General features: G+C 51.4%; 9 protein-coding genes across 9 annotated transcripts; 5 read left to right on the top strand and 4 right to left on the bottom strand.

Annotated features, from left to right (window-relative positions):
- Positions 1-53: 53 nt before the first annotated feature.
- On the top strand, positions 54-2272 carry BDW47DRAFT_103284 (FAD-binding oxidoreductase). The gene is made up of 4 exons (XM_024812041.1): positions 54-563; positions 627-1680; positions 1727-1908; positions 1962-2272. The coding sequence occupies exons 1-4, from the start codon at positions 246-248 to the stop codon at positions 2118-2120; spliced, it is 1713 nt and encodes a 570-aa protein (XP_024673251.1). The 5' UTR covers positions 54-245; the 3' UTR covers positions 2121-2272.
- A 202-nt stretch (positions 2273-2474) lies between these two features.
- Positions 2475-4033, top strand: BDW47DRAFT_103281 (aspartate-semialdehyde dehydrogenase family protein). Its single transcript, XM_024812040.1, has 3 exons — positions 2475-2772; positions 2822-3079; positions 3135-4033. Exons 1-3 carry the CDS (start codon positions 2745-2747, stop codon positions 3938-3940), a joined length of 1092 nt encoding a protein of 363 aa, XP_024673250.1. The 5' UTR covers positions 2475-2744; the 3' UTR covers positions 3941-4033.
- A 207-nt stretch (positions 4034-4240) lies between these two features.
- Positions 4241-5798, top strand: BDW47DRAFT_103279 (40S ribosomal protein eS4). Its single transcript, XM_024812039.1, has 5 exons — positions 4241-4322; positions 4500-4637; positions 4701-4985; positions 5137-5431; positions 5491-5798. The coding sequence occupies exons 1-5, from the start codon at positions 4309-4311 to the stop codon at positions 5542-5544; spliced, it is 786 nt and encodes a 261-aa protein (XP_024673249.1). The 5' UTR covers positions 4241-4308; the 3' UTR covers positions 5545-5798.
- A 5700-nt stretch (positions 5799-11498) lies between these two features.
- BDW47DRAFT_103277 (uncharacterized protein) lies at positions 11499-13705 on the top strand. Its single transcript, XM_024812038.1, has 4 exons — positions 11499-11940; positions 12019-12742; positions 12808-13296; positions 13367-13705. Exons 2-4 carry the CDS (start codon positions 12116-12118, stop codon positions 13670-13672), a joined length of 1422 nt encoding a protein of 473 aa, XP_024673248.1. The 5' UTR covers positions 11499-11940; positions 12019-12115; the 3' UTR covers positions 13673-13705.
- Positions 13706-13780: 75 nt separating this feature from the next.
- On the bottom strand, positions 13781-15236 carry BDW47DRAFT_103276 (uncharacterized protein). Its single transcript, XM_024812037.1, has 3 exons — positions 15124-15236; positions 14802-15046; positions 13781-14718 (listed from the first exon to the last, which is right to left on the bottom strand). Exons 2-3 carry the CDS (start codon positions 14864-14866, stop codon positions 14307-14309), a joined length of 477 nt encoding a protein of 158 aa, XP_024673247.1. The 5' UTR covers positions 14867-15046; positions 15124-15236; the 3' UTR covers positions 13781-14306.
- Positions 15237-15259: 23 nt separating this feature from the next.
- BDW47DRAFT_103274 (uncharacterized protein) lies at positions 15260-17483 on the top strand. Its single transcript, XM_024812036.1, has one exon. It carries the CDS (start codon positions 15388-15390, stop codon positions 17386-17388), a length of 2001 nt encoding a protein of 666 aa, XP_024673246.1. The 5' UTR covers positions 15260-15387; the 3' UTR covers positions 17389-17483.
- Positions 17484-17673: 190 nt separating this feature from the next.
- On the bottom strand, positions 17674-19346 carry BDW47DRAFT_103273 (sorting nexin-3). Its single transcript, XM_024812035.1, has 3 exons — positions 19018-19346; positions 18523-18844; positions 17674-18394 (listed from the first exon to the last, which is right to left on the bottom strand). The coding sequence occupies exons 1-3, from the start codon at positions 19093-19095 to the stop codon at positions 18366-18368; spliced, it is 429 nt and encodes a 142-aa protein (XP_024673245.1). The 5' UTR covers positions 19096-19346; the 3' UTR covers positions 17674-18365.
- Positions 19347-20002: 656 nt separating this feature from the next.
- Positions 20003-21329, bottom strand: BDW47DRAFT_116598 (uncharacterized protein; the record flags this gene model as incomplete). The annotated part of the gene is made up of 3 exons (XM_024814956.1): positions 20003-20118; positions 20195-20796; positions 20848-21329. The coding sequence occupies 3 exons, from the start codon at positions 21327-21329 to the stop codon at positions 20003-20005; spliced, it is 1200 nt and encodes a 399-aa protein (XP_024673244.1).
- Positions 21330-22460: 1131 nt separating this feature from the next.
- On the bottom strand, positions 22461-25122 carry BDW47DRAFT_103269 (WD40 repeat domain-containing protein). The gene is made up of 6 exons (XM_024812034.1): positions 24756-25122; positions 24547-24648; positions 24093-24442; positions 23666-24031; positions 22849-23608; positions 22461-22789 (listed from the first exon to the last, which is right to left on the bottom strand). Exons 1-6 carry the CDS (start codon positions 24970-24972, stop codon positions 22515-22517), a joined length of 2070 nt encoding a protein of 689 aa, XP_024673243.1. The 5' UTR covers positions 24973-25122; the 3' UTR covers positions 22461-22514.
- Positions 25123-25582: the final 460 nt, after the last annotated feature.

Here is a 25582-nt window from a genome sequence, read left to right as displayed (position 1 = left end):
CTTCTTCCCCTCTTCTTATCAAGAACACTCTCGGCCGAATAATTACCCACTGGCTTCGATTCGCCTCTCTCACAATTATTGCTCCGAATGGCGTGGTCTTTCAAGGGGTGACGTGAAGCTAGGAGATTCCCAGTTACATCATGGTCGGGAGCATACCATAAAGGAGACCAACCATCATCGCATTGCTGTCGGATAGTACACCTCTATACTACCTATCTCTCCCTTGTTCTTGTGCTGCAAGAGTCATGCGACCTGTTCTTGCACTCTCTCGGGGCCTCCCCGCATGCCCCCGCGCGATCAGTTCCCGGCGGTCCAACCTCCCTCAGATTTTCTCCTCGTCGGCGAGAGTCGCTCGTTGGAATAGCACGACAAGTAATGGAGACGGCGCGCACAAAGATGGCTCGAAATCGGGGTCAACATCGAGCTCTTGGTCGGCAGGTCGGGTGGCTCTTGTCTCCGCTTTGGCCGCAGGAGTTGGTTACACCTTAGCGACCACCACGCGGTCAACCCCGTCGCAAGCGTCCAATCCACCCCAGTATGGGTCAGTGGCGGATTTCGAAAAGGTGAGGGCCCCCCGTTACTGCTACTTCACATCCAATGCATGTTTTTAACCGCTATGAGAGTAGGCGATCGCAGAAGTCAGGTCCAAGCTAGGCGAAGACGTGGTCAGCACAGACGAGGATGACCTCCAACTGCATGGCTTTTCCGAATGGTCCAGTGTCAACGCGAAGCGCCTCCCCGTCGCCATTGCCTATCCCAAGTCCACGGAAGAAGTCTCCGAGATTGCCAAAATCTGCCACAAATACAAGATGCCCATGGTTCCTTACTCCGGGGGTTCCAGTCTCGAAGCCAACTTCTCTGCTCCCTACGGGGGGATGACAATCGATTTCGCAGACATGAATAAGATCTTGGAGCTGCATGAGGATGACTTGGATATCGTCGTGCAGCCTTCCATTCAGTGGATGGACTTGAACGAGAAGATCAAGGATAGCGGTCTGTTCTTCCCCGTTGATCCGGGTCCGTCGGCTATGATTGGTGGTATGATCGGCACGAACTGCAGCGGAACGAACGCGGTGCGATACGGCACCATGAAGGACTGGGTGATCAACCTGACTGTGGTTCTGGCGGACGGTCGCATCATGAAGACCCGGAAACGTCCGCGCAAGACCTCTGCCGGCTACAATTTGACGGGACTGTTCGTCGGCTCGGAGGGAACCCTGGGGATTGTCACCGAGGCCACACTCAAGCTGGCGCCGGTCCCGGAACAAACTCGAGTCGGGGTAGTGTCTTTCCTGACGATGCACGATGCCGCGTCTACTGCTATGCAGTTGATCAAAAAGGGCATCCCCGTTCAGTGCATGGAAATCCTAGACGATGTCCAAATGGACGTGATCAACCGCGCCGGAGGCACGGGGCGGGCGTGGAAGAAGCAGCCCACTCTGTTCTTCAAGTTCTCGGGAACGACCGCTGGGGTTGCCGATAGCATCGATTTGACCACCAAACTCGCCCAAGGGAATAAAGCCGATACCTTTGAGTTTGCCAAAACTGAGCGAGAGGCACACGACCTATGGTCCGCGCGGAAACAGTCGTTATGGAGCATGATGGCGCTGAGAAAAGAGGGTTCCGAGATCTGGTCGACTGATGTCGCTGTGCCGGTCTCCAGGCTGCCAGAAATCATCGGTACGTAGCTTTTTACCTTTCTTCCGGGCTTCGCTAATAGATTTAGACATCTCGAAGAAGGAGCTTGACGATCTGGGGTTGTTCGCTAGCATCCTCGGACATATCGGCGACGGAAACTTCCATTCGAGTATCATGTACGATCGGAATGACCCGGTAGAGCGGGAGCGTGTCGAGAAGGTCGTCCACGATATGGTTGACCGCGCTCTCGAAATGGAAGGCTCGTGCACTGTAAGTCATCCCGAAATCCAGTTGTCTGGCGCATTGTGGCTAACTTTATCTAGGGCGAGCATGGCGTCGGGTTGGGTAAGAAGGGCTCTCTCCGCAAAGAACTCGGCCCGTGTACAATTGATGTGATGCGGAGCATCAAGAGGTCCCTCGACCCTAACTGGTTGCTGAACCCTGGCAAGATCTTTGACCATGAAAGTGAACCGGAACAATAAGTTATTATCTGATAGAATCCATCCTGTATATATCCCGCTTTGCAAGGCTGCTAAAAAGTGCACTCTGTAAAGGCCGGCTGCTGGGAGAATTGTATGCTTCCATGCATTTATGATAGACTATAGACATCGCCATACTACTTGAACATATCAAATTGTCTTCTCCGTTATGTAGATCAAGTTCAATAAGACCCACAGCCGATATAGGACAGGAACCCGGTGAGTTAGTAATAGGAGGATGACTCATGGCGGGGCAACGAACTGCCCGCCAAAGCGACATCGCAGTTCCCGTCTTGACGGTTCTCGTTGCCACCTGAGATCTCTCTGGACTATCACCAATTAAACTGGTAGGTGCTACTTTTCTCCTCTTGAGAGTGCATGTTTGTATTTGAGCCTATGCGCGGAAGATCGGCATGTCTGCCCCCAATGACTTCGAGTATCGATTCTTGTCGCATTTGCGGGGCATGGAATCCGTCTATGGTACTCTCAAGCAGTTCTGCAATTGAGTCCGGCTCGATACTCGGGAATGGAGACATGTCGCTATACTTATTATTTAATCCACGCGAAGATTGAGACCAGACTGTTAATTTATATGCCCGGTTAGCCCGAATTCATATTACCGACATAATGACCTCCTACCCCAAGAAGAAGTGCGGTACGGGACACTCCAGACCAACACACTGGAATCAGGCTGATTTGAACAGGTATCCTTGGTGCCACCGGATCGGTGGGCCAACGATTCATCCTCTTGCTCGCCGACCACCCGTTCCTGGAGCTCCAAGCCGTCGGTGCCTCGAGCCGCTCCGCCGGAAAGGCCTACAAAGATGCCGTGAAGTGGAAGCAGAGCACGGCCATGTCGGAGCGACTGAGCAACCTTGTTCTGCGGGACTGCAGGGCTGAGCAGTTTGCCGACTGCGATCTTGTCTTCTCTGGACTTAACAGCGATATTGCGGGTGAAACTGGTACGTTGTGGCTCACTAGAGCACGAATGGGCTAGGACTAATATGCGCATTTTAGAAATGGAATTCATCAAGGCCGATATCCCTGTCTTCTCGAACGCTAAGAACTACCGCAAGCACCCCACCGTCCCTCTGGTCGTCCCCACCGTCAACCCCCAACATCTGGACTTGATTCCCCACCAAAGAAAGCACTTCGGCCTCAAGAAGGGGTTCTTGGTTTGCAACTCCAACTGTGCCGTGATTGGCGTGGTTATTCCGTTCGCGGCTCTCCAGGCCAAGTTCGGGCCCGTCGAGGAAGTGGAGGTTTTCACTGAGCAGGCGTTGTCGGGAGGTGGATACCCCGGTGTTCCTAGCATGGACATCCTGGACAACGTCATCCCCTACATCAGCGGCGAGGAGGACAAGATGGAGAACGAGGCTCAGAAGATCTTGGGCTCTCTGAACGCAGAAGCTACTGCCTTTGAGGAACAGTCCGGTCTCAGAATCGGCGCCACATGCACCCGGGTAGGCGTCACAGATGGCCACATGGCGTTTGTGTCGCTGCGGTTCAAGAACCGCCCCGGCCCCAGCGCGGAGCAAGTGGTCGAGGCCATGAGGGAGTATCAGTCTGAAGCACAGAAGCTGGGTGCCCCTTCGGCACCGCAGCAGGCCATCAAGGTATTCGATGAGCCTGACCGTCCCCAGCCGCGACTGGACCGCGACATCTCGCACGGCTACACCGTCAGCGTCGGTCGCGTGCGTGAAGGCGTTCAAGGCGGCTTTTTCGACCTTAGGTTCGCTGCGCTTTCGCACAACACCGTCATCGGAGCGGCCGGGTCGTCTATCCTCAACGCTGAGGTTGCTGTCATCAAGGGCTACATCTGATTCTGTACAGCGTATGCCGTTGAAGCGATAAAAATTACATTAGAAATTAGCCTGCAGATACATAGACATCTATACCTATCTTGTCCAATCGAACCCAACGCCATTCCTACAGAGTCGATTAGATATCGAGTCATGTGACCTTTACATAAGCATTGAAGACTAACCAGTTGGGTCACACGCTAACCCAATGCAGGTAATAGGGCGGCGCTAAAACAGTACTAGCGTTAGGGCTCACCCCACTAGCACTCTTCGCTAAGCAAAATTCGCAGTGGAGCGGTAAGTGGTCTAAAGCCTTCGGCCGTCGACAGCTTTTCTTCCTTCGCGACACTTCGACAACTAACCGGGTTCAAGTCGACAAAGCAGCCAAGATGCCTCGCGGACCGTGAGTAATATTCCCATATACAGCAGGGGTTGATTTCGGTGCGCTCTGTGGTATTCTCCAGAGAATTCATTTGATGGAGTTGGTCGCAGGGCGCAATTGGGACGACCTTGAAACGATGTCATGGATGTCGTGGATTTTGTGAAGAAGCAACGCAACTAACAAGAATGTTCTGTACAGTAAGAAGCACCAGAAGCGCCTTAGCGCGCCCTCGCACTGGCTCCTGGACAAGATGTCCGGGACCTATGCCCCCAAGGCCTCTCCCGGTCCTCACAAGCTCCGGGACTGCCTGCCCCTGATCGTCTTCATTCGCAACCGGTACGACTCCAACGACTCGGCAGATCTCAAAGGGTTGGATTACTGACGGGTTTTGGTTTACAGTCTGAAGTACGCTCTCAACGGCCGCGAGGTCAAGTCCATCATGATGCAGCGTCTGGTCAAGGTTGACGGCAAGGTCCGCACCGACGTCACCTTCCCCGCTGGCTTCATGGATGTCATCGGTCTCGAGAAGACCGGCGAGAACTTCCGTCTCATCTACGACACCAAGGGCCGCTTCACCGTGCACCGCATCCAGGCCGAGGAGGCTGAGTACAAGCTCTGCAAGGTCAAGCGTGTGCAGCTCGGCAAGGGCGGGATCCCATTCTTGGTTACGCACGATGCGAGAACGTGAGTTCAATGCTCTCCACAAGTTCCGTGTCATTCAGTCGTTGGACCAAGCTTTGGTTGATCGGCGGAGGACGAATGAACTTTCCCCCCGTTGCTGGAGACAGTAAGGTCTCCGATTTGGAACATTGCAAGCTAACAAGGTTTCTTATAGCATCCGCTACCCCGACCCCGCCATCAAGGTCAACGACACCGTGAAGGTTGAGCTCGCCACTGGCAAGATCTCCGACTTCGTTCACTTCGATACCGGCGTTGTCTGCATGGTCACTGGTGGTCGTAACATGGGTCGTGTTGGTGTTGTCACCCACCGTGAGCGTCACGATGGTGGTTTCAACATCGTCCACGTCAAGGATGCCATTGACAACACCTTCGCTACCCGCGAGTCCAACGTGTTCGTCATCGGCCAGGAGCGTCCCTGGATCTCTCTCCCCAAGGGCAAGGGTGTCAAGGTATGCAACTTCTTCCAATATACCTCTCAAGCCCAGGAATTGAGGCTAACATATTCTAGCTCTCCATTGCTGAGGAGCGTGACCGCCGCCGTGCCCACGCCATCGCCAACTAAGCGCTAGGTAGGTGCTGGTGACAAGAAAAATCAAGCTTCGAACAAAAAACCAAGTCCGCTGGGGTGGAGACGCCGTCTTGCCTTGCTTTGTGGGCTCGTATGATACCGGTATGAACGTTTTACGATGCGTTATCTAGTAAACCAAGAAACGTGTTACATTGAACATGGCAGACCTTATGGTTTGCATTCACTGTTCGTAGGACCAGGATAGCAAGCAACAGACCCAGCGTCTCTCTTCATTGGACATTTGATACCCATGCTATACTTTTTCCTTATGCCACTCGACCTTCTCGTAGCGGATAAACCTGATATCACTATCACCACACCCATCATTCCCATACCACAGCCATCTAAACCACTCAATCTGCCCACCTAACGCTAAACCCCAAATCTACCCCAAAAGCAATCCCTCCGCAGATCACCAGATCACGGTGACCCCAACCCGAATCCGATAGAGAAAACGCAACGCGCGCCCTCGCGCTCAGACACCATATAGCCGCTTCGCTCCCTGACACTGAGCAATCCCTCATTCCCTTAGCAAATTGTTACCCCTCACTAATTTAGGCCCTAGGACCCTACCTGCCTAGGTAAGTAAGTAGGTAAGACCCATGCAGATGCCGTATACTATCCTTGACATTGGTCGCCGCGCTAGTCTAGTCCCATTCATCTATCCACCCTGGGCGTCAGTCAATCAATCAATCAGTTAATTACTTAGTCCCGGGGGTCCGGCCCCATTTAGCAAGTTGATGTGTATACAATGATGAAAGTCAAGAAAAAAAAGAAAATATAAAGGAGGGGATGGGGACAGAATACCGCCGAGGATAAAGCAAAGTAAAGCAAAGTGCGAATGACACGTTCAAAAATCATCATGTCATCCCCCACTCTCTCCCTCTCTTACCCCCCTCCTTCGATCTTCTTACCCACCCCTCAATCTATCTATCTATCTATACCTCCCTCTTTCTTCGGGGTCATGTCTCCCCTGCCAGGGTGTGTACCTTATGTCTGTATGTCCCCTTCTAGATAGACACGCCGGAAATAAGGAAAGTCGAATCCTGCAAGTAGGAGTGTAACACGTCGATTTTTCTCTGGCTGCAGGTTCTACATGCGATCTTCCCTTCCTTCCCGCTTGGCCCCCATTATTTGAACCGTTACTAGGTAGGTACCTAGGTACCTAGGTACTTACCGCGGTGCTTGCGCTGTCGGCGCGGCTGTGCACTGCATATCAGGTCATTCCTTTTCTCCTTTCTTTTCTTTTCCTAGATAGGGATGGTGAATGAATCTTTGACCACACGCATACACATACACACATTCTCTGTGAGAGAAAGTGTGTGTGAGAGAGAGGGGGGGCGAGAAAGAATGAAAGAAAGAAAGAGAAAAGACCCCACTAATACCAATATCAACCCAACCCAACCAGCCCCTCAATCCAATCTATCTCTCCGTGCTCATGGGTCTGGGTCTCCATATAGTGTCGTGGCGAGTTAGTAGTACTACATACTTACTCGGTAACTCCGTACCTGTCAACCAATCAACCCCCTAGTGTTGTTCATCGAGATCTCTCTCCTAAATCAGTTAGTTAGGCGGTGGTAGCGCGTTTCTTCTGCAACCGATTGTCGGCCGATTCACTGACTGACTGGCTGACTGGCTGGTTGTCTTGGGACTAACCGGCCGCGTGGAGACGGGCTATGTATGGTGTGCAGCTTAGTTTAGGGATTTGGTAATGGTGTGATGTTGGGTCAGGAAAGGTAGATAGATAGAAAGGCAGAGGGGAGGAGGGGATGGGGGAGAGAAAGAAGGAAAGAAAGAAAGAGAGAGCAAGACAGTGGATGAAAAAATTATCAATAAAAGCAAGTAAAAGTGAATATTCTGGCCGGGTGCATAACTGTTGGAATGACAAGTCACGTCTGTCGTGGGCGATCTCGGGCATTCTCGTGCCTTGTTGTAAACTTGTGATTTGAGACATACATAGATTTAGCCGGCGGGAGACCGAGGCTGTGAGGTCAGATCTGAAATGCAAGACCATACCTACTTCCTATTCAGTGAGTAGGTTGGTAGACAGATCGGGAATTGAGAAGAGCAGAATGATCGATCAATATGCCGTCAGTCTTGCGATTGCCGTAACGGGCTGGATGCGCTGTGTTGTTTGTGCTTGTTAGTGGTTGATCTTGTTAGCCATGTCAGACTGGATCAGGGTATGATGTGGGAGATTCTCGATGGGATTTCATGCATTTGGACAGGTAGGGCATGATTCGAAGGGTGTGTATTATGTCTGTAGTGGTGGTGGTGACGGTGAGAGCTATTCCTGTTCCTGACGTGGAACAAAATCTTTAACCATGATGCTCCGGGTGAAGGGATCAAGATGCATGGAATGTTGACGATTGCTGTCAATGATGTGTCATCAACGAGTATCGATGCTGCCATCCGGACGAGAGCTAACCCGCGCAAAGAAGGTCATCTTGCATTTATAGTGACGGTCCCTTGTACCCCCAGAGCGCGATACGCCTTTTTCATTGGGACAGACGATATACGTTCTATTTTTATGTGTGTCCCTCCCTGCCTCGCCATTCTCCATATTCTGCAAGACGCAGGTATCAGTAGCAAGCATATTCAGCCCATCTACCCTAACCCGGGGAGTACCATAGACAAATGAGTTGTGGACAAGGGGACATGCGATAATCACCATCACATAATAGGACACGTCTCCGGCAGGCCAGACCAGGGTCCGGAGTATCCTCTGCCCAATCGAGACGGTCTACATCATCTCTGCTGTCGTGACATGCCCCAGTATGCATGTACGTACTGTATTCTGCCGGGCGTGCAGAAAAAAGCAAGCAGGCAGTGACACCGTTATCCCCACTGTATGCCCAGTATGTACCATGCCCTTCAGCCCCCATGTTTTCTCGCCCTGCCTCCTTTATTGGCATGGCGTCGAGCTCTAGTATCTATAATGATGCTCGCCTAATGCCGGCTCTCAGCGAACAAAAAAAAGGGATCATAGGACAGAAAATGAAAGAAGAAAATGGAATAAACAGCCAATCCTTGAATGGCAGACCCCTTCCCTGCATGAAAGGATCATAGTGGCTAAAGCATTCAACGCCATCTATCTTCCCTGGAAAGATCGTCCTCACAATAGAGCGAGGGTCAATCGTCACACCGTCGACAAGCATCTTTTATTCCCGTCTCGCCGTTCCTCCAATCCTCGTCCCCAGCATGAAACGAAGTAAGTAGGTGGGTCCGTCTCCCTGCTCGGCTTGAGACTTGGCGCTTGCAAGATCGAGGTCGGGAATTTTGACGAGCTAAGTAATTACTACGCCACTCGCTATCTTGGCCTGGGAGATGTTGACGGAGTGGTGCAGGGCAAAAAGTTGCCATCACACTTGCTGTCTTCATGCAGCTATAGAGCTCCACCCAAACTGGCGAGTTCGGGGTTGATAGGGTGGGACTATCTGCAAAGTCAAGATTTTTCTTCCTATTCTTTTCTCTTCTCTTTTTTTCTTTGATTGATTTATTCAATAATTTATTTGTTATTTATTTATTAATCTTGTCATTATTATTATCCTCTTTTGTTTCAAGTTGTGCTAGTTTTTGCCTCTTGATATTTTTCTGTTTCGGACGGGAACCCCATTGGGCCCTAACCCTAGAAATATACATACAGGCAAATATTAAGATAAAACGGGTGTCCTGATTGATTCCCCCCCCTGCGCCACATTAACAACTCCGTGTACGATGACGGCAGTCAGTGTTTTGGATGACGTTCCTTCTAGAATAGTTTCTCCATTGATACCCTCCGACTCTCATGTTGCCCCTTTTCGATTAGATCAATCCTTCGACCGCATCGATCCAGCGGTCGATCGGACCTGACAGAGCCAATGAACCAACCCAACGGACGATCACAGCATGGCTATGATCGGGTGATTTGGGCAGCTGCCAGCCGCCAACGGCCACGAGCTAGTCATCCTTCCATTTTGTAAATGGTCTGCTGGTTCCCGGTTCGTGGGACTCCAACCGGGACTCCGTATCAGGTATATTCCCATCTTGTTCAAGTTGTTGGCTGGTATAATTCTAGCATAGATTTGATATATCTCAAGATCAGTGTATATATATTAGGGATTTATTGATAAAATGTAAATGTAGATATGTATGTAAAGGATCAACAAAAAACCCATGAATAGATAGAGTGCGGAAAGACGGAGATGCCGCAGCCGGAACCATGGTTGTCTCTCTGATTCCCGAGCACCGGCGGCAACTAGTTCCTTGTCCTGTTTCCACATCCATCTTTTGCACTATCTTTGTCTTTGGTTCTTTGTCCTTGATTATTATCATCATTGCTATCTCATTATTATTTGAATCTCCCTGATAAACCAATCAATTCATGATCCATGTCCGTGATTCATGACGACCGGAGGAACGACTCACCCAGCGGCAGCTGTAGCAAGGGTGTCTCCAACACTACAATATTCGACCTATGGAGCGGAGATGGTGGCAAGCCCCGGTTTCACTGTGGATTCCCCCCCACCACTATCCACGGCATAATGATGCCGCTTCTGCTACTGAAGTAATTGGCAGGGTCAGTCAGTATTGTCATCATCTATCGTCAGAATGATTTGTGCAGTGGTTGAGGATTCCCCTCAAACCCGACTCCCTACCATACCGACTTGGTTCTTTGATCTCCCCAAGTACTCCGTACTTCTCTTCCCCCCCCGTACACCGCTACTACAATGCAACAGAACCAAGAAAACCATGCTAGTTCGATATGTCAAGCACCCAGTCAGGATTGGGACCGGATCAACATTCTAGAAATCAAGCATTGGAGGACGGTTCGATCGATACATCGCACCGTTTCCATCCGGCCCTCCTCTGACCGCTTCTCCTTTCTCATCCCACTTGTTGGAACGGTTGCCGCTCCCTAGACCCTCATGCTTGCTAGTTCTCTCCGTTGCGAACCGGCCCGATGCTTCTGCTGGAGACAATTATTACGATTCTTGCTGGTCGATGGTCCACGATTAACGCCTCCCATGTGGGGGAATTGAACTTCTTCCAGACCATTCATTCTTTCCACCGTTCCCTTCGCTCAGGGCTCCACCCGTCCCCACACGGTCTCGTCCTCTTTCCCCCTCTCCCTCTCTTCTCTCGCTCCCTCCCTCTCTTCCTTTCTCTGTCTCCTGTCCGTCTCTCTGGCTCTCCTTTCCAATGACTGACCCCAGGGACGCCTCACATCTTTCCAATGGCCGATTGATTGGATGGTGGGCGGGCGAATTGATTGACGGTTTGACGGGTGAACGGATTGACGGATTGGCGCATTGATTGATCGACCTGGCCCACATCTCCCTGGTGTCCTGCGCCTTATGATCTTTTTTTCTTCTTCTTTGCTTCGACCTTTTCCACTTTCCACTTTTTTTTTCCAGCTTCTCCCTATCTAGCTGATCTCCCTGGTTTTCTTCCCTCCACAGCGAACCCGGTTCCCGGGATCCAGTGGTTTGGGACAGGATCAGCCCCCTTTTTTCTCCGGCCTTGCCTTGCCTTTTGCCTTCTTCTCTTCTGCCACGCGCCACTTGCTCTCATGTCCGGTAGCTTTTCAGCTGTGATGACCAGGAATCATGGACACTGGGTTCGGATCCGTTGAGGACCTTGCGTGAGCTGTCTAACGTGGCAAAAGAAAAGGGCCGAGAGGATCAGCTGGTAGAAATGGGAGAGGAAAATGATAAAATACTAAAAGAAAAAAAAAATACAAGTTAGGCCTAATACTGAAAATGGACGGCAAGAAAGAATCAGGATTTATTTCTTTATTCTTATTCATTTTGTTTTATTTTTATTTCTCTGTTTTGCTCAAATTTTATTGTATTTTAGTTGATTCAACATTTATTTATTTATTAATATTATTTAAACAAAAAAAGGAATTTCGCAGGATCAATAAAACGAGCTATCCGCCTCGTGCTCCCACGGCTTTAACATTCCAACGTCTATCCACACCTCCCCCTCTTCCTTTGTCTTCACTCTATGCTTTTGTAATTCCTTTTGCTTCTTTCTTTCGTTTAATCTTTCGGTCGTTTCTCCGTTCACTTCTTATTATTAATTATTATATCATTATCCTTGAAACGGATCTCGAGTGGCAGTGGCGGCCCTTACCCATTCTTCGTCTACTCTTTTAACCCTCATCAATATCGCTGTAGTGTCTTATTTCTAACGGCCTCTTTTCCTCGTCTTTGATCATTATCCGTGCACTACCTGGAACTAGCGTTGTGTTCACTCGTCGGGCATACTTGGGTGCTGTTTGGTATAACCCCATTCTTCAGGTTCCTCGCTGGTGGCGGAAAACAGCGCCTTGTTTCGGGGATTATCCACGTCCTTGTGGCACCTGGACGTGAGAACAACAAAGAATTAAAAACGGTTGATCAAGAGGTACGGGCGTCTTCTCTGCTGGCTTGTCCGGACGCTCCCGTGATCTCATTGTTCGTTTGCTAAGATGCATTCCTACAGCCCATATCAAGAAGTACTAGCCCCGGTCGAATACTCTGCCGAGGATCCTGGTCTCTATCCAGAGAGGATCTCGTACTATTTTTCTGAGCCTACGGATATGTCTGGATATTCACCTCATCAGTCCGGGGGCCCCTCGGCTGGTCCACTGCCCGGGCAGTCGGAATACCCGTCTCTGTTCCAGTCCAGCGCAGAGGTCCCACCCTTCTACATCTCCTATCTCTGGTGGGAGGACGAAGCGGCCACGATCCTCTGGGCCTTCGACGTGGAGAAAGTCAAGCGAGTGATCCGCTACAGTCTCTTTCCCGATGAGAACTTCCCGCGAAAGGCCCTGCAGAATCGCCACGGGAACACCGTCGATGACTTCCTTAGTGGCCTGGTACAGCCTCACGAGAGGAACTTCATTCCGAACTTGTCGCAAGTCCAGAAGGTTGAGGAGATCATGCGGCGCTGCCGGATCAGTAGCCCTCCGCCGGCTGCCTGGAGCTGGTTTCCGGGCCAGAAGGCTAACGAGTCTGACCCTGAAGCTATTGCTAGAGGTATTGACACGGAAAGTTTTCTGCACTTTACACGCATTTCGTTTGAAGAGCTCGTCCGGTATGCCTTGGGGTACAAGGTAGCTTCCGTCGAGTGGTTTCTCCAACAGCATACGGCATTGTATGTCCATCTGCTAGACTATCTCAGTGCGTTTCCCGACGAGATAGCTCGGTATGTCGAAGTTGAAACGGTATGTAACGAGCTATATTGGATATTTGCTACCCCGAGTACCCAACTGACACGGCTCTTCTTCAGCACCTTCGGAGTCGGAGTCCATTCGCCCATCGTGCTCTGGCTCATTGTCTGCGCACCGTGAACCCAGGGCAATGTGCATCGATAGAGACCAGTGCCGGCCTGGGTTTTGAATTCATCGCAGCACCCATTCAACGCATATTCCGCGACCTTCCACCCAGCCTAACGAACATCCTCAAGGTGTTGTCCGTGTTAGGTGTGCGGTTCCAACGAACCTACGTCCATGCGCGTGAGATGGACTGGACCCGGCCCTTCAACGTGGCTTTCTCGTTTCTGGAGGATCTATTGGATGCTACCTCTCCAGTTGATTTTGCGCGCACACTGACGAGTGCTGACGAGGAACAATTTGCGACCCTGACTCCACAAAGCTTCATGACCCAGGATGCGACGGCCAACAATCTGATGAAAAGATGGGAAATGCAGAGCATCGATGTCTGGGAGTGCTGCACGGGTCTCCCAGAGAACATTGCCTACATTCAAGAATGTCTACAGGTGAGACTCAGACCCCTAGTTTGACGAATAGCGTCAGGCCCAAGATCATGTCCTTCCTAACCTAATCCAGGCACTTTTTGCCATTCGGAACTTCCACTCCCTGACCGCAATCCTCGATGGTCTTCGGAAGTACAGCCTGACGGAGTCGACCATGGCCACTGCAGCTAACGGCGCCGACACCGTGGCCCTGAAATCAGTGACTCCACCCAGCCTGTTGGAGCTTCTAGACCCCACGGACAATTTTGCCACATACAGACAGCTCTATCAGGCATCGCCCGGGATTCCATTCCTATTCCCGCACATCAGAGAGTGCCAACAAGGCGGTCAGCCGCCGTTACGACAGCTGTTCCAGCAAATGCAACCAATCATGGACTGAGAGGTGATATGGCACAGGAGTGCTGGATTTTGCTTTTATTTTTATTTTTTTCTGGTCTATTTTGTTTTATTTTTCTTTTCCTTTCTCTTTGTGTCTTTCTTCTTTGACTTTTTTTTTTTTTTAATCTTCTGTTCAAGATAGAATCTGCAATCTAGTGCGAGGCTCGTATCAGCCAGACGAACAGCATTGGGACACACGATGATTAATGTGACATGGAATAATAAATTGGCGCTGGATTTGCGGTTACAGAGATCTAGCTTGGTCTTGCCATTCTGAGACATCATTTCTTTTCTCTTCTTTTTTTTTTATTTTTTTATTTTTTTCTCTCCCTTTTATTGTTCTTTTCATTTACCTCTATTTGGACCCTTGCATGGCTTGCTTTCGGGAGCGCGTTTCAGCAAAAGTCGCTTATCATACCCCCCATACCCTCTTTGAACTTGTACTTTTATGATATCTTGCCGTCTGCTTCCTACGTGCAATAATGTCGTCTCGATACTAACAAGCAGCGACTCAAAATGAATGCCAGAAGGGCGAGATCTGATACGGTACAAGCCGCGCGGTCTTCAACAGAACGCCGCGTCCCCCAACCAAATGAGCGAGCATATTATGAGATCAGGTCCATCAATCGAGCTCCTTACATCTGCTTTAACGATGCCTTCGGAGCCTGTGCATACCCAAACACACCCAGCAGATACAAGACACGGTTCACAAACAGAAACGCCGTGACCGCAATATTACCCCACCCGAGGGCATTCCAGCCCTGCACGTTGAGGAAAGCCTCGGGTCCCATGGCCACATAGTTCGCATATATATGGCCGACGTCCGAGAAACACAGACACGCGAGATAGTTGCGCAGCACCTTCGGCTCGTTGGTGGAGTAGACGATGCCGACGCAGAGGACGGCGAGCAGCCCGTACAGGTTGACCAGCTGGCCGGCCAGCGCGACGGAACTGGGGTGGATGGTCTCCGGGGGCGCGACGCTGGGTACTTGCTCCAGGATAAAGCGGGTCAGACCATCGTTGAATGGGACGACCCAGCCTCCGATGCTAGATATGGATGAGTTCGCTGGATATAGGGCTTGTATGTATAGGATTTCACTAGGGTTGGCGGCCTGGCAGCTCTCACTTACCCAGAAAGCGGTTCCAAGACTGCAAACAGGATGTGTGGCCAAGTGGGAAGTATCGTAGTCGGCATTATTCTAAAAATATCCTGAGCGGCTTAGTGTCTGGATAATAGTAGCACTTGTTCTGATCACTGGAAAATGTGGCCGGAGGGTCAACTGGCAGGTTTATGATTGTGTGGAGTCATGGAGGAGGGCGTGGGCCAACGGGAAACTGTGGTCATTATATAGACCTGGCGTAATCCTAGACCAAGCTAATTAAACCAACAGTCACCACAGGCAAAGGAATGCAGACAGGATACGCTGTAAGCCTTAAAGAGGATGATCATACCGGGGTGCAACCCCCATTACCCCTTTAGGAAATGTGATTGATACCCTCTGAGTCAGCATCGCGTCAGGTGATCGGCGATAACTTCATCTGTGCCACCAACCAGGAGACAACAGTCCCCGGTCTCAACCATCCCACGGCTCTCTCCCAAGAGTGTCTTGACTGGATTGTACTCTCACGATGGCCTTGGTCAAACATTTCTTCCTATCCACGGTGTTCAGCCTCCACATGTGATCCTAGCCTTCCGGATGTAGTGATCTCCTGACCATGGATTCTACCGGTACCTTCGCCAAGGCGCTTGATGAGTCCCAGGTCCGAGAGCTACCTCAGCTCCAGAGCTTCCGCATCGCCCCTCTTCGCCAACCGGTATCCTCCCGCGTGTTGAGCGTACCGTCGCCGCTCGAGCCCGATGCCAGCGGAGCCCGCGAACCCAGCGCCATCCCCAAGACGAGCAACTCCTCCGGCGCGCTATCCACCCGCAACAATGACCCGAGCGGAGGAGGAGCACCGGAGAGCTCGAACGTCGCGCGGACAACAAAGAAGCCCGGCGATGCCTCTGCAGACCCACAGCTGAGCCTCGAGCCTCCTCCCAAACCCATCCTTCCCGCCTTCGTCAATCTCCGGGCTCTGGAGCGCTTCCCCTACTCCTCCTTCGACGACGACACGCACGCGCGCAAACGCCGCCGTTTAGGCATCCATGCCGACTCCTTCGGGGAACACCTGCAGCTTCCCATCCCCCAGGCCCAGAAGGAACAACGGCCCCCGCCCTTTGGACCGTTTGCTATTCTGAACGGCCTGAACGAGCCGCCACCCAACGCCGCCCTGCTCCCGCCCATCGAAGCCGGTTCCATCTCCCAGCTGCTGTCAAAGCCCTCGCGCGATGCGTCCGCTGTGGAGCCGTTACTACTTGCGGCCGACTCGTCCTCAGAGAGTCTGATCGAGAGTGCAGCTGCTAGCCAGAATGGGGAGAAGAGGGAAGGCAGGATTGAAGAGATCCTTGATTCACCCGTTGCCGCGAGGGAGGAACCCCATGGCGAGAAGCATCGTGCCCCGGAACCCAGCCATCCAGGTCACGAAACGGGGGATGCGGGAGCTGACGAGCCTGTGGAGGCCCCTGCGCAGGAAGGTACTGCGCCGCTGTCGCCAAAATCGCGAGGCCGTTCGCGCAAGAACGTTCGCAAGTGGACCGAGGAAGAAACCACCGCGCTACTCCGCGGCGTGGTGAAGTGCGGAATCGGCAACTGGACGGCGATCCTCGCCCAACCGGAGCTGGAATTCAACAAACGGAGCGCCTCGAACCTGAAAGATCGGTTCCGCGTCTGCTGTCCATGGGCGTACCGCGCACAGGACCCCAACGAGGCGACCAAGAAACTCCGCGATACCCTCGCCGACGCTCTCTCGCGGGCCGAGACCGAAGCGTCTGACGGAATTGCCGGCAAGATCCGTCTACCAGCCCCCTGGCCCGCTGATTCAGACCCCCCAGTGGGAGGGACCACAAGCGCCAGCCCAGACGATCCGCCGTCACCGACAGCGGAAGTCACGCCAAAGGAGCCCCCGCCCCAGAGCACCAGCAAAGGCTCACCCAAATCCACGCCCACTCTATCCAGTCGGTCCAAATCGACCCTTGAATCCCTCGGTATCCCGGAGCCGCACTTTACCATGAAATCGCGCCGTCGCTCTCGCCGGCCGTTCACCACCGCCGAAGACGAAGCTTTGCTGAAAGGCTACGCCGTCCACGGCTTCCAATGGACGCTGATCCAGCAGGACACGCGTCTGAACCTCGGCCACCGCCGCGCAACCGACCTCCGAGATCGCTTCCGCACTAAATTCCCCCACGCCTACCGCGACGGCGGCTCCGCCAGCGGCAAGACACTACCCGGCCCGTCCAAGAACTCTCCCAAATTACAAGATAGCACCGACAAGTCCCCACCATCACTACCATCCCTACCACCACTAAACAACAACAACCTCAACCTCAACCCTACCCCCAAACCACCCGCCTCCCGCGACAAAGACAAAGTCAAAGACAAGGAAAAAGAAAAAGCCAAAGAAGGGGACCCCCTCAAATCCAAACCCATCGACCCCACACTATCACCCCCCGCCCCCCCACACAGTCTCCTCGAAAGCTCAACCGTACTTCCTCTGCCCCCCGCAACAGTGTTATTCCCGTTTCCTTTGGATGAAGCTTCCAACGGGGCATCCGGTGTGGTGGACGGGTCGTGGACGGATAATACGCTTGCGCCTATGACGTGGGATGAATTGGCTTAGTTTGCTTGCTTGCTTGCTTTCTTTGCTGTTAATATAGCGTTGGTTTTACTCCGTGTTTAGCGTTGCATTTGGGGTGTATTTGGAGTTACTTTTTCCGTCTATTTTGTCTTATGATTGATTCAGAGTGGTAGTCTATAAACTCAATCTACCACTTTACTACCTACCTACTCGGTCTATACATGGGCTATACCACCGTTTGTCGGTCAGTACTCGTGCTAGTGTAAGTAATGCACAGAGTATCTATATTGTATGTAAGTGCGGGGATAGACAGATGGATATACTTTCATTAGATGCTGCTCAAAGTAGGTCATAATCTGTTCTAAGCAGGGTAGGGTCGCCGGGAGAATCATTGAAAAAACCTAGTATATGTTTAATTCTTCACCCAGCCATCCATCCATCCATCCGCCATCCACAGGGAGGGCGAAAACACAAAGACGATCGACAATAGAGAGAAGGAGAAGAAAGAACAAGCCGCTTGGGAGATTGGTTGGGTAATGTCATGTAATGGCAGATGCAAAACACCACAGCAGCACGAAGTAGGGAAACAAACACTATACAGGGGAACGGAACGAAACGCAGCTTGAGCAAGCTGTAAGCAAGTAGCATCAATCACATCACCTAAGGGTGACATTGAGAATCGAGCATTGAGTATTGAGCAAATGGAAGACCGGCTGACTACCTGGAGATATGAGATTGGTAGAAAGGTAGTAAGGGCAGTAATAAGCAGAGTGCCACGCCTGGAATGGGAGAATGGATAGATAAAAAAGAAAGGCCGCGTTGTATTTTCCACTGGGTTGAAGACTCTCTGTACATAGTGAAGTAGGGGATTGAATAGGGGGATGTTTGATAGGGTATCCTGACGAACATAAGAGAACTCTGTCTGTCTGGTTTCTGGGGCGGGCGTATAGGGTAGGTGGATAGTAAGTGGTAGATGATCATAGTAATCGGTCAATCAGCATAACAGCATCTAGCTGTATTTACCACGCATTGCGGTCCCAGTTCGGGTCTAAATATTCAATATGTCAGTTCCGCCATTTCCACCCATCAACCCAATATCATCCCTAATCACCACCCAGGGGCCAAAAAAAAAAAAAAAAAAAAAAAACGAACGGGAAAAAAGAATAAGTAACATACCCTGTATAAAACTAGCCAGCACCTTACTCCCCGTCTGCAACAACGGATGACCAGCCACAATCTGCAAAAACCGCTGCAGACCCTCCCGGCGATGCTCAATCACGTCATCGCTGAAGCGGTTCGTAAACACCTTGCCCGGCAGCGGCGGAATGGTGACGCGCGTGCTCTCGCGCTCGAGGATGTCGCGGAAGTATTCAAAGTCGGAGTAGCGGCGGCGCACGACGGAGTGCTTGAGCTTGAAGGCGGGGATGTTGGTGCGGCAGACGATCTCGTAGCTAGTGTACATGTTGCGCGATGTGCCGTGTGTTTGGGGGTTTCGGACCTTTGTTTTGTATTTTGTTAATATAATATTGTATCCCTTGTGTTTGTTTGAAGGATATTGGTATAACGCGCTATTGAGAAAGAAACAAAGAGCTTCAAAAATCAAGATAAGAGAAGCTCCAGCAGGACGGTCATGACGCATTTGAAGCACTTAGAGAATCAAGTCAAACTCACCTCTATTTCCAGAAAATTCTCGGGAGGGCCATAAATCTCCTCAAACGACTGCTGTCGCGACTCTGGAACCGCCTGCATGGTGATCGTAAACGCGACTGACTGGTCACGATAGACAGACGTACAACGGCAGGTTGAGACAGGTGGGGGGGACCGCGGGGAAGCCAGCCGGTCGCGGATGGACGGGAGGCTTGGATGCGACGTCGAATGTGATCTACTTGGTGGAAAGGGAGAGATACAGGCTTCAAGAAAGGTATGTGCCGAGTAGGCCGGGGGAAGAGTCGGAGAGGGTGGTATAAGGAGAAGGTGGAGGAGAAAGAGGAGGGGTTGGTCAGTCCGATAAGGTCGGGGATAATCAGGTCCAGAAATGAAGCATTCATTATTCGTGATGACTCCTCCATGCGAGTTTATGCTGATCGTGTTCGGGCGATTATTGGTCCGGTCTTGACTCCGCTTTCTCCAAGTTGGCATTACTTGGTGTTGTGAACTTCGATGATAGACTGTTGCAGTCAGAGTACAGATAGAACTTCATTGATTGATTCAATCAAAGCGTATCACTAGATTAAATCATACAAATAATCTCCACTTGCATCTTACAGAACAATACCTGGGTATATTATCATTACAACCGAAGCTCTGCCATGATGCGATCTGCATCCACGACTAGCACATAAGAGAAAAAGAAAAAAGAAGATGATAAAAGAAAAGGGAAACATTCGATTTGTCTAATACACCCTGAGAAAAGCTAAAAACCCGCAGAAAAAAAAATAGAGAGAGAGAAAGAAAGAAAGAAAAAAGAAAGAAATAGAATCCAATTTCCCCGTTGACCCGTTAAAGAATAAGCAGTTAGTAGAAACGCAACGCAAACCCAGAGCAATAAGAAGTGATAGATATAGTTAAGACATGTGGCGTAGAAAAAGGTCCGTTCTGATGCTCCACGATACTGGCGTAAAAGCCGAAACAATTAAAATATGCGGGAACGTCGCGTTCATTCCTGTCGGCTGCGCTTGGCGCCGTGAGGGTTCCATGACCCGTCACCGACTCCTTGGTTGGGGAAGAAGCCTTGGTTGAATCCGGGATTGGGAGCTTGGAAGCCGCCTTTACCTAGCAAGAACGGTGGTCAGGAGATGCACAATCTTTAGACTCCTTCCCTAAGGAGTCAACCTTTCAGACAACGTACCTGGCATAGCCATGTTGGCGCCCATTCCACCCATCATCGGGGCCATCCCACCGGCCATGGGGTTCATCGCCATGCCTCCCATCGGGTTCATCGCCGGCATCCCCATCATGTTGGGTCCGCCCATACCGCCACCGCCGCGGCCGCGCATGCCTCCAGGGCCGCCGCGCATCCCGCCACCCATCATGCCGCCCCGGTTGTTGAACCCGTAGCCCGGCATCCCCATGGCGTTTCCTTGGAAGCCCCCGACCATCGGGTTTTGAAACCCGCCGCCCATAGGGTTCTGGAAATTGCGGTTGCCAAAGTTCCCGCCCATGTTGTTCATGCCGCCTCGGTTGTTGTAACCACCCCGGCCGCCGCGGAAACCTCCGCCCATGTTGTTCATTCCGAAGTTGGCGTTCTGGTTGGGCGAGTTGAAGCCCTGAGACATTTGTCGAGCTTGGTTGTCCTTCCGCATGGGGGCATCTTTCGGGAGAGTACGGAAGGGGTTCGGTTGGGGGTTGGTGTACACGATGGCATATTTCCGTCCCGACGCGCCGAACGACTCGATTTTGTGTTTAACCGCAGTGGACGCCTGGAGAGTGGTGAATTCGATGAATACTTGCCTAAACCGAGATTAGCATAACCCCGCCGAATGGAAGAATGGACGACCATACCCCTTGCTCTTTCCGTTCACCTTGTGTTCGCTGAAGGTCACATCCTTCAGCTCATCCTCGGACCCGGCCTCGTTCACCCAGCCTCGGACGTCGTCATCCGTAGTCCACCAGAAGAGGTCGGAGACCAGCAAGGCAGGCGTCGCGTCCGGGTCGGACGGACGGTCATCGTGCTCCTTGCGTTTCACGCCCTGCTGGGGAGCAGGAGTCTCGCTGGGTGTATGCTGCTGCTGAGGAGTGCCGGTAGTCGACTGTGTTACGTGCTCACCGTTGGGGTTCGGACCGTCATTCTTCACGGTGGACTCGGAAGCGCCGTCAGAATGCGAAGGAGCGCCACTCTGCGTCTGGTCAGGGGCATCAAGGATCAGCTCCGAATCCTCCTGTTTATTTCCCTCTTCCGGTTTGTAGTCCCCTTGATCATTGGCGTTGTAGCCACCACCATCGCCATAGATGTCAATATCGAAGTTATCATCTTCAGTAGCCATGGTGTTAAGATATATATCGAGTTCTCAAGGCAAAATTTGATTGCTTGCTTGCTTGCGAAATACACTCCTTTTTTTTTTGTTCTTGTTCTTTGTTCTTTCTCAGGTTCGATGATGAATCAATGCAAGTACATGTCTGCAGATACAGGCCGTCAATTAGCAAGGAAGGCATCATCCAGGGGAGGCAATATAGTGCGCATGCTCGGAAGCCCAAAAGGACAACCCCGGTTCGTCCTCGGGGCATTGTCCACAACCCATTTCGCAACTCAACGACCACAGGGGAGAAAGCAACGGAGAAAGAGAAACCAAACAAGCAGCGACAGAGGATAAAAAGGCTCGATAATACGTACAATCCGAAGCAAACACAGCTTCAACAAGGAACAAAGTCTTCACCGTTTGTGATCAACCGCGAGCTCTGGATGGGTACACAGAGCACAAAAGAATTTGCGTTTCTTGTTCCAGGATTCCAAGTACAGGTAGAGAGAGAGATAGAAAGAGTATAAGGGTGGGAAGATAATGATCTAATCAGTGAGACGGGGATGCGAGAGAAGTAATTCCACAGGAAGACGGGCGCGCCGCGTGTTGTTCCGTTGCCACAATCCGGCAGACAGCACCTTTGCTAACAGGTCGAGTAAAACTCAAAAGAGGAGACAGTAGGTTAGGACACGAGATGGAGAAGAAAACACAGCAAGTAGAGCCTTCCAACTTGCTCAGAAACCACCAGAACACTGATGCAACCCAGGAAGTACGTTAGGACCTCCGCCCGAATGGTATCCCCTGAATGGTAGCCGCCAGCGCTCCGGTCGAGAAGGAGAAATCGAAAGTACAAGAAGGGGTTGAGTAACTGAGGTATGACAGTGATGGTCGAAAATAGACTATGAGTACGGAGAGAGATCCCTTGGGAAGACGTGTCGGAGTGGAGCGCGATAGGGAAGAAGAAGGGACGGCCGAGCTTCGACCTCGAAGACGCCGGTGGAGCTGCTCGGAACGGCTCAACCATACTCCGACATTGTACTCTCAACGGACTTTCCGTCTTGATAGCGGATACATCAATACAAACACCAAATTGAGAAAGTGAACCGAATGATAGATTTTCTATGAATGTATCTACATGCATGAAAAAGCAAGAGCCAATTACAGTAGATCGTTATTCAAAGACTTCAGTCTCAATAATATCCCATCATCCCATCATGAACCATACGGCAAATCCCACGTATCCTCCGGATCAGTCGAAGTACGCAAGTCCGGAGCACTAGGGTTCGGGCCAAAGTTCTCACGGAACCGCAAGAAAGCATCTCGCCGGTCCAAGTTTGCTTTAAAATCGTTAAACCCGCGATGGTATTTTAACCGAGCATCGTAGCTTGTTCCCAGAGGCGGATCGCCTTCGTCTGACGAAGCCGAGTCATTCCATGAGTGTACAGTGCAGGTGCCAGTCGACATGCCCCAGCCGTTCCAGGACGTTGCTTCAGCAGGTCAGTCGTGTCAGGAGCGGGCTTGGGGTGGGGGGAGGAAGTCAGCTTACCAGCTAGGACAGGAGCACTGGGATGCCAACTCGCATCTCGTACGCAAGTCCTCCACAGTCCATCATGTCTGCTTCCAAACATGGTGAAGATATCTGGATCTTGAGGTCTCGTGTTGATCGTCGCCTGGCCGACATCGATAGTCCCTGCGAGGGTCGCGTCCATGTTATACACGTAGACCTTGCCATCCTGGCTACCAGTGTATACATAGCGCGAGTCGGTGCTGCCGGGAGGTGAAAAGTGACATCGGATCAGGGTCCGGAGAACGCGATGACCCCGGAATGTGACCACCGAACAGTCATTGGGATGGGCTTCGTAGTAGTCATCAGGGTATGACTCGGTCCGGTAATCGAAGCCGGTAGCGTGGTGGCCCACGTTGATCTTGTCAAAGTCCGCTGTCGTCATCATCTTTCTCAAATCCCATAGCTTCATGGACTGATCTTTGCCATTCGAAAGAATGTACCGGCCATCGCCCTTGCTGTCGACATAGGTAAGCCCTTCAGTATGGCCCATAAACACCCCGGCTTCGCGCCCATCGCCCATCGAGCGTCTATCCCAGACTCGCAGCGTAGTGTCGTCAGACCCGGAGTAGAGGATGTGAGGCGAAGACTTGTCTCCAAAACAGACGGCATTGACGTGGTCTTCGTGGTTTTGTACATGCAAAACCGACTGTCGGGTCTCCAAATCATAAACAACAACAGAATCGTCGTCTGTGCCCGCCACAATCTCACGACCGTCCCCAGAAAATCGAAGCGACCAGATCTAGCATTATCACTCTGGTTAGCACAGACATATGTAACCGGACCTGAGCAAGCCTACCCCAAAATGCGAGCTGCCAAACCTGCGACCAGCCCTCCCCCCAGGAACCGAAGAAAGATCAAGGATAGCCGGGTCAGACCTATCCGCCGGATCCGTAGGCGCAAGACAGACCATGTTTCGTATAGAGCTATACGCTAGAAACCGGTTATCCGGGCTCAGGGTGGCATCCGTGATAGTCCAGCTGCCGAACGGATAATCCACAGTCTTGTAGTACTTCCAGTCCACCGGATTCGACGTATCGTACATCCGGACCTTGAAATCCTGCGAGCAGCAAAAGAAGAAGTTCCCGTCATCCGAGAACTGCCCAGAGTAACATCGCGAGTCGAAATGGATGATCTTATCCGCTACCGACTCCGGTATGAGATCCTGTATATCGTACCCTTGTCAGCATCTACTCCCCATATAGAGTCAAATCCCACCGCCTTACCTGAGATATCGACTGCACCGGCCTCCTCTGGGAATTATCAACGTCGACCCCTAATTCCCGCCACATCAATTTCGTCGCAAGCGACCTCTTGCGTTTTTTCAGCACATCGACGAAATACGGATTACTCCCGAAATCGCCGGACCCCATCAGCTTCGTGCCCTCGTCGCTGGGCACCTTGGGCAGCTCATCCCTCCCAGAATTGGCTGGCCGGCGACGGTATCGGAGGAAACCGCCCAGATCGTCCTCCTCGTCGTCCTCTTCTTCCCAGGCCCCGTCGCGCCAGCCGTTATAACGAAGAATGCGCCGGAGGCCATTCGATGCAAGAAGATTCAGTAATCGGGCTGCAGACACTGCCATGGAATTTTCCCACCATTAGTCCAGTCCGCGCTTTTCACAAGGGGTGGGTGCTTTGCTCAGAAAGGTGGGGTAGAAGTGTAGATAGAAAAGCGCGTACCCCGAGTTTGTCTCCCATCATGCGCATCCTCGCCCTGTTGGTCGGTATTGGCGTCGTCCATATCGAATTCGATATGTATGTTCCCCAAATGTAATTCAGGATCTACCGAATGTACTCGAGATACGATTAGTCACACTGCGCCATACAAACACGCGAAATGAGGGGATGGGATGGGGGAGATAAAGAAGGAAAGAGAAAAGCAGCAGCACCGATATCGAGCTCCTCATCTTCAATAGATTCATCCTCCAACTCGGGTATATCCCCCGAGTGCTCAAATTCGGGTTGAAAGTCCACGTCATTCCCATCTTCGTCTTCGTCGTCGGGCCATTCACTCGCGGGATGCCACACTGTGGGGGAATCGGGGTGGCCGCCCGAGGTCTGCGGTCGGTCACCGCCGGGAGGAGGGGGTCCGGGGGGCGAGCTCATAGTACAAGCAGTAGAGTGGCAAGGGTCGAGTCAGTGCAGTGATAAGCTACGAGGATCATGTCAGTCACCCTTTTAATTCTCTGACTGTGAAGCAAGAATGCCTTGAGAAGTGACAGTGACAGTGTCGTTGACTCTCAATTAGCGCGTCACTAGGTGGTTTGGAGTTGGTTACTATCGCTTATCGATAAGTTGTTTTGCTGCCGTTTATGTCATTCGAGACGGCAGACACTAAAGTTAGTGCATCAGTTACTCCGCTTTTTGGCATCTTAACTCCTATCCCCGGAGTTATACGATAGTTTACCGCGGGTTGTTGATCTGCTGTGTACGGTAGGACAACATTGATCATGTTTGAACAGTGTTATTGAATTATACACAAGTACTCGGATCGGGGCCATGCTGCTCATATTCTCTTTTCCCCTTATTCCCCCTTTCCCTTCTGCATTGCGTGGGTATCATTACCGTGGGGTTGTTTCTCATTCTCATTGCGCATTCCATCGTCTCCGCAGTACACAAACAAAGCCAATGTTTCAAGAAATAAGACAGAGGGGAACAATGAACTGAACAATTTAATTCAATACAATGCAAGTCATTAGACAAGAAGTTGAAAAAA

The sequence above is a fragment of the Aspergillus candidus genome, assembly GCF_002847045.1.
Source record: "Aspergillus candidus strain CBS 102.13 unplaced genomic scaffold BDW47scaffold_14, whole genome shotgun sequence".
NCBI lineage: Eukaryota > Fungi > Ascomycota > Eurotiomycetes > Eurotiales > Aspergillaceae > Aspergillus > Aspergillus candidus.
The sequence above is the reverse complement of the archived record's forward strand: the minus strand, read 5'-3'. Positions and strand labels throughout refer to the sequence as shown.

Bases quoted from the DNA above. Each gene is read 5' to 3' on its own strand.
- BDW47DRAFT_103284 (XM_024812041.1), top strand. From the start codon at position 246: ATGCGACCTGTTCTTGCACTCTCTCGGGGCCTCCCCGCATGCCCCCGC. The intron at 564-626 runs GTGAGGGCCCCC...CTATGAGAGTAG, and splicing joins CAGTGGCGGATTTCGAAAAG to GCGATCGCAGAAGTCAGGTC. The intron at 1,909-1,961 runs GTAAGTCATCCC...AACTTTATCTAG, and splicing joins AAATGGAAGGCTCGTGCACT to GGCGAGCATGGCGTCGGGTT.
- BDW47DRAFT_103281 (XM_024812040.1), top strand. From the start codon at position 2,745: ATGACCTCCTACCCCAAGAAGAAGTGCG. The intron at 2,773-2,821 runs GTACGGGACACT...TGATTTGAACAG, and splicing joins CTACCCCAAGAAGAAGTGCG to GTATCCTTGGTGCCACCGGA. The intron at 3,080-3,134 runs GTACGTTGTGGC...TGCGCATTTTAG, and splicing joins CGATATTGCGGGTGAAACTG to AAATGGAATTCATCAAGGCC.
- BDW47DRAFT_103279 (XM_024812039.1), top strand. The intron at 4,638-4,700 runs GTACGACTCCAA...TTTGGTTTACAG, and splicing joins ATCGTCTTCATTCGCAACCG to TCTGAAGTACGCTCTCAACG. The intron at 4,986-5,136 runs GTGAGTTCAATG...GGTTTCTTATAG, and splicing joins GTTACGCACGATGCGAGAAC to CATCCGCTACCCCGACCCCG.
- BDW47DRAFT_103277 (XM_024812038.1), top strand. From the start codon at position 12,116: ATGTCTGGATATTCACCTCATCAGTCCGGGGGCCCCTCGGCTGGTCCA. The intron at 12,743-12,807 runs GTATGTAACGAG...GCTCTTCTTCAG, and splicing joins GGTATGTCGAAGTTGAAACG to CACCTTCGGAGTCGGAGTCC. The intron at 13,297-13,366 runs GTGAGACTCAGA...AACCTAATCCAG, and splicing joins ACATTCAAGAATGTCTACAG to GCACTTTTTGCCATTCGGAA.
- BDW47DRAFT_103276 (XM_024812037.1), bottom strand. From the start codon at position 14,866: ATGCCGACTACGATACTTCCCACTTGGCCACACATCCTGTTTGCAGTC. The intron at 14,719-14,801 runs GTAAGTGAGAGC...ATCCATATCTAG, and splicing joins GTCTTGGAACCGCTTTCTGG to CATCGGAGGCTGGGTCGTCC.
- BDW47DRAFT_103274 (XM_024812036.1), top strand. From the start codon at position 15,388: ATGGATTCTACCGGTACCTTCGCCAAGGCGCTTGATGAGTCCCAGGTC.
- BDW47DRAFT_103273 (XM_024812035.1), bottom strand. From the start codon at position 19,095: ATGCAGGCGGTTCCAGAGTCGCGACAGCAGTCGTTTGAGGAGATTTAT. The intron at 18,845-19,017 runs GTGAGTTTGACT...TACAAAACAAAG, and splicing joins AGAATTTTCTGGAAATAGAG to GTCCGAAACCCCCAAACACA. The intron at 18,395-18,522 runs GTATGTTACTTA...TTGAATATTTAG, and splicing joins GCTGGCTAGTTTTATACAGG to ACCCGAACTGGGACCGCAAT.
- BDW47DRAFT_103269 (XM_024812034.1), bottom strand. From the start codon at position 24,972: ATGAGCTCGCCCCCCGGACCCCCTCCTCCCGGCGGTGACCGACCGCAG. The intron at 24,649-24,755 runs GTGCTGCTGCTT...TACATTCGGTAG, and splicing joins AGATGAGGAGCTCGATATCG to ATCCTGAATTACATTTGGGG. The intron at 24,443-24,546 runs GTACGCGCTTTT...ATTCCATGGCAG, and splicing joins TGATGGGAGACAAACTCGGG to TGTCTGCAGCCCGATTACTG.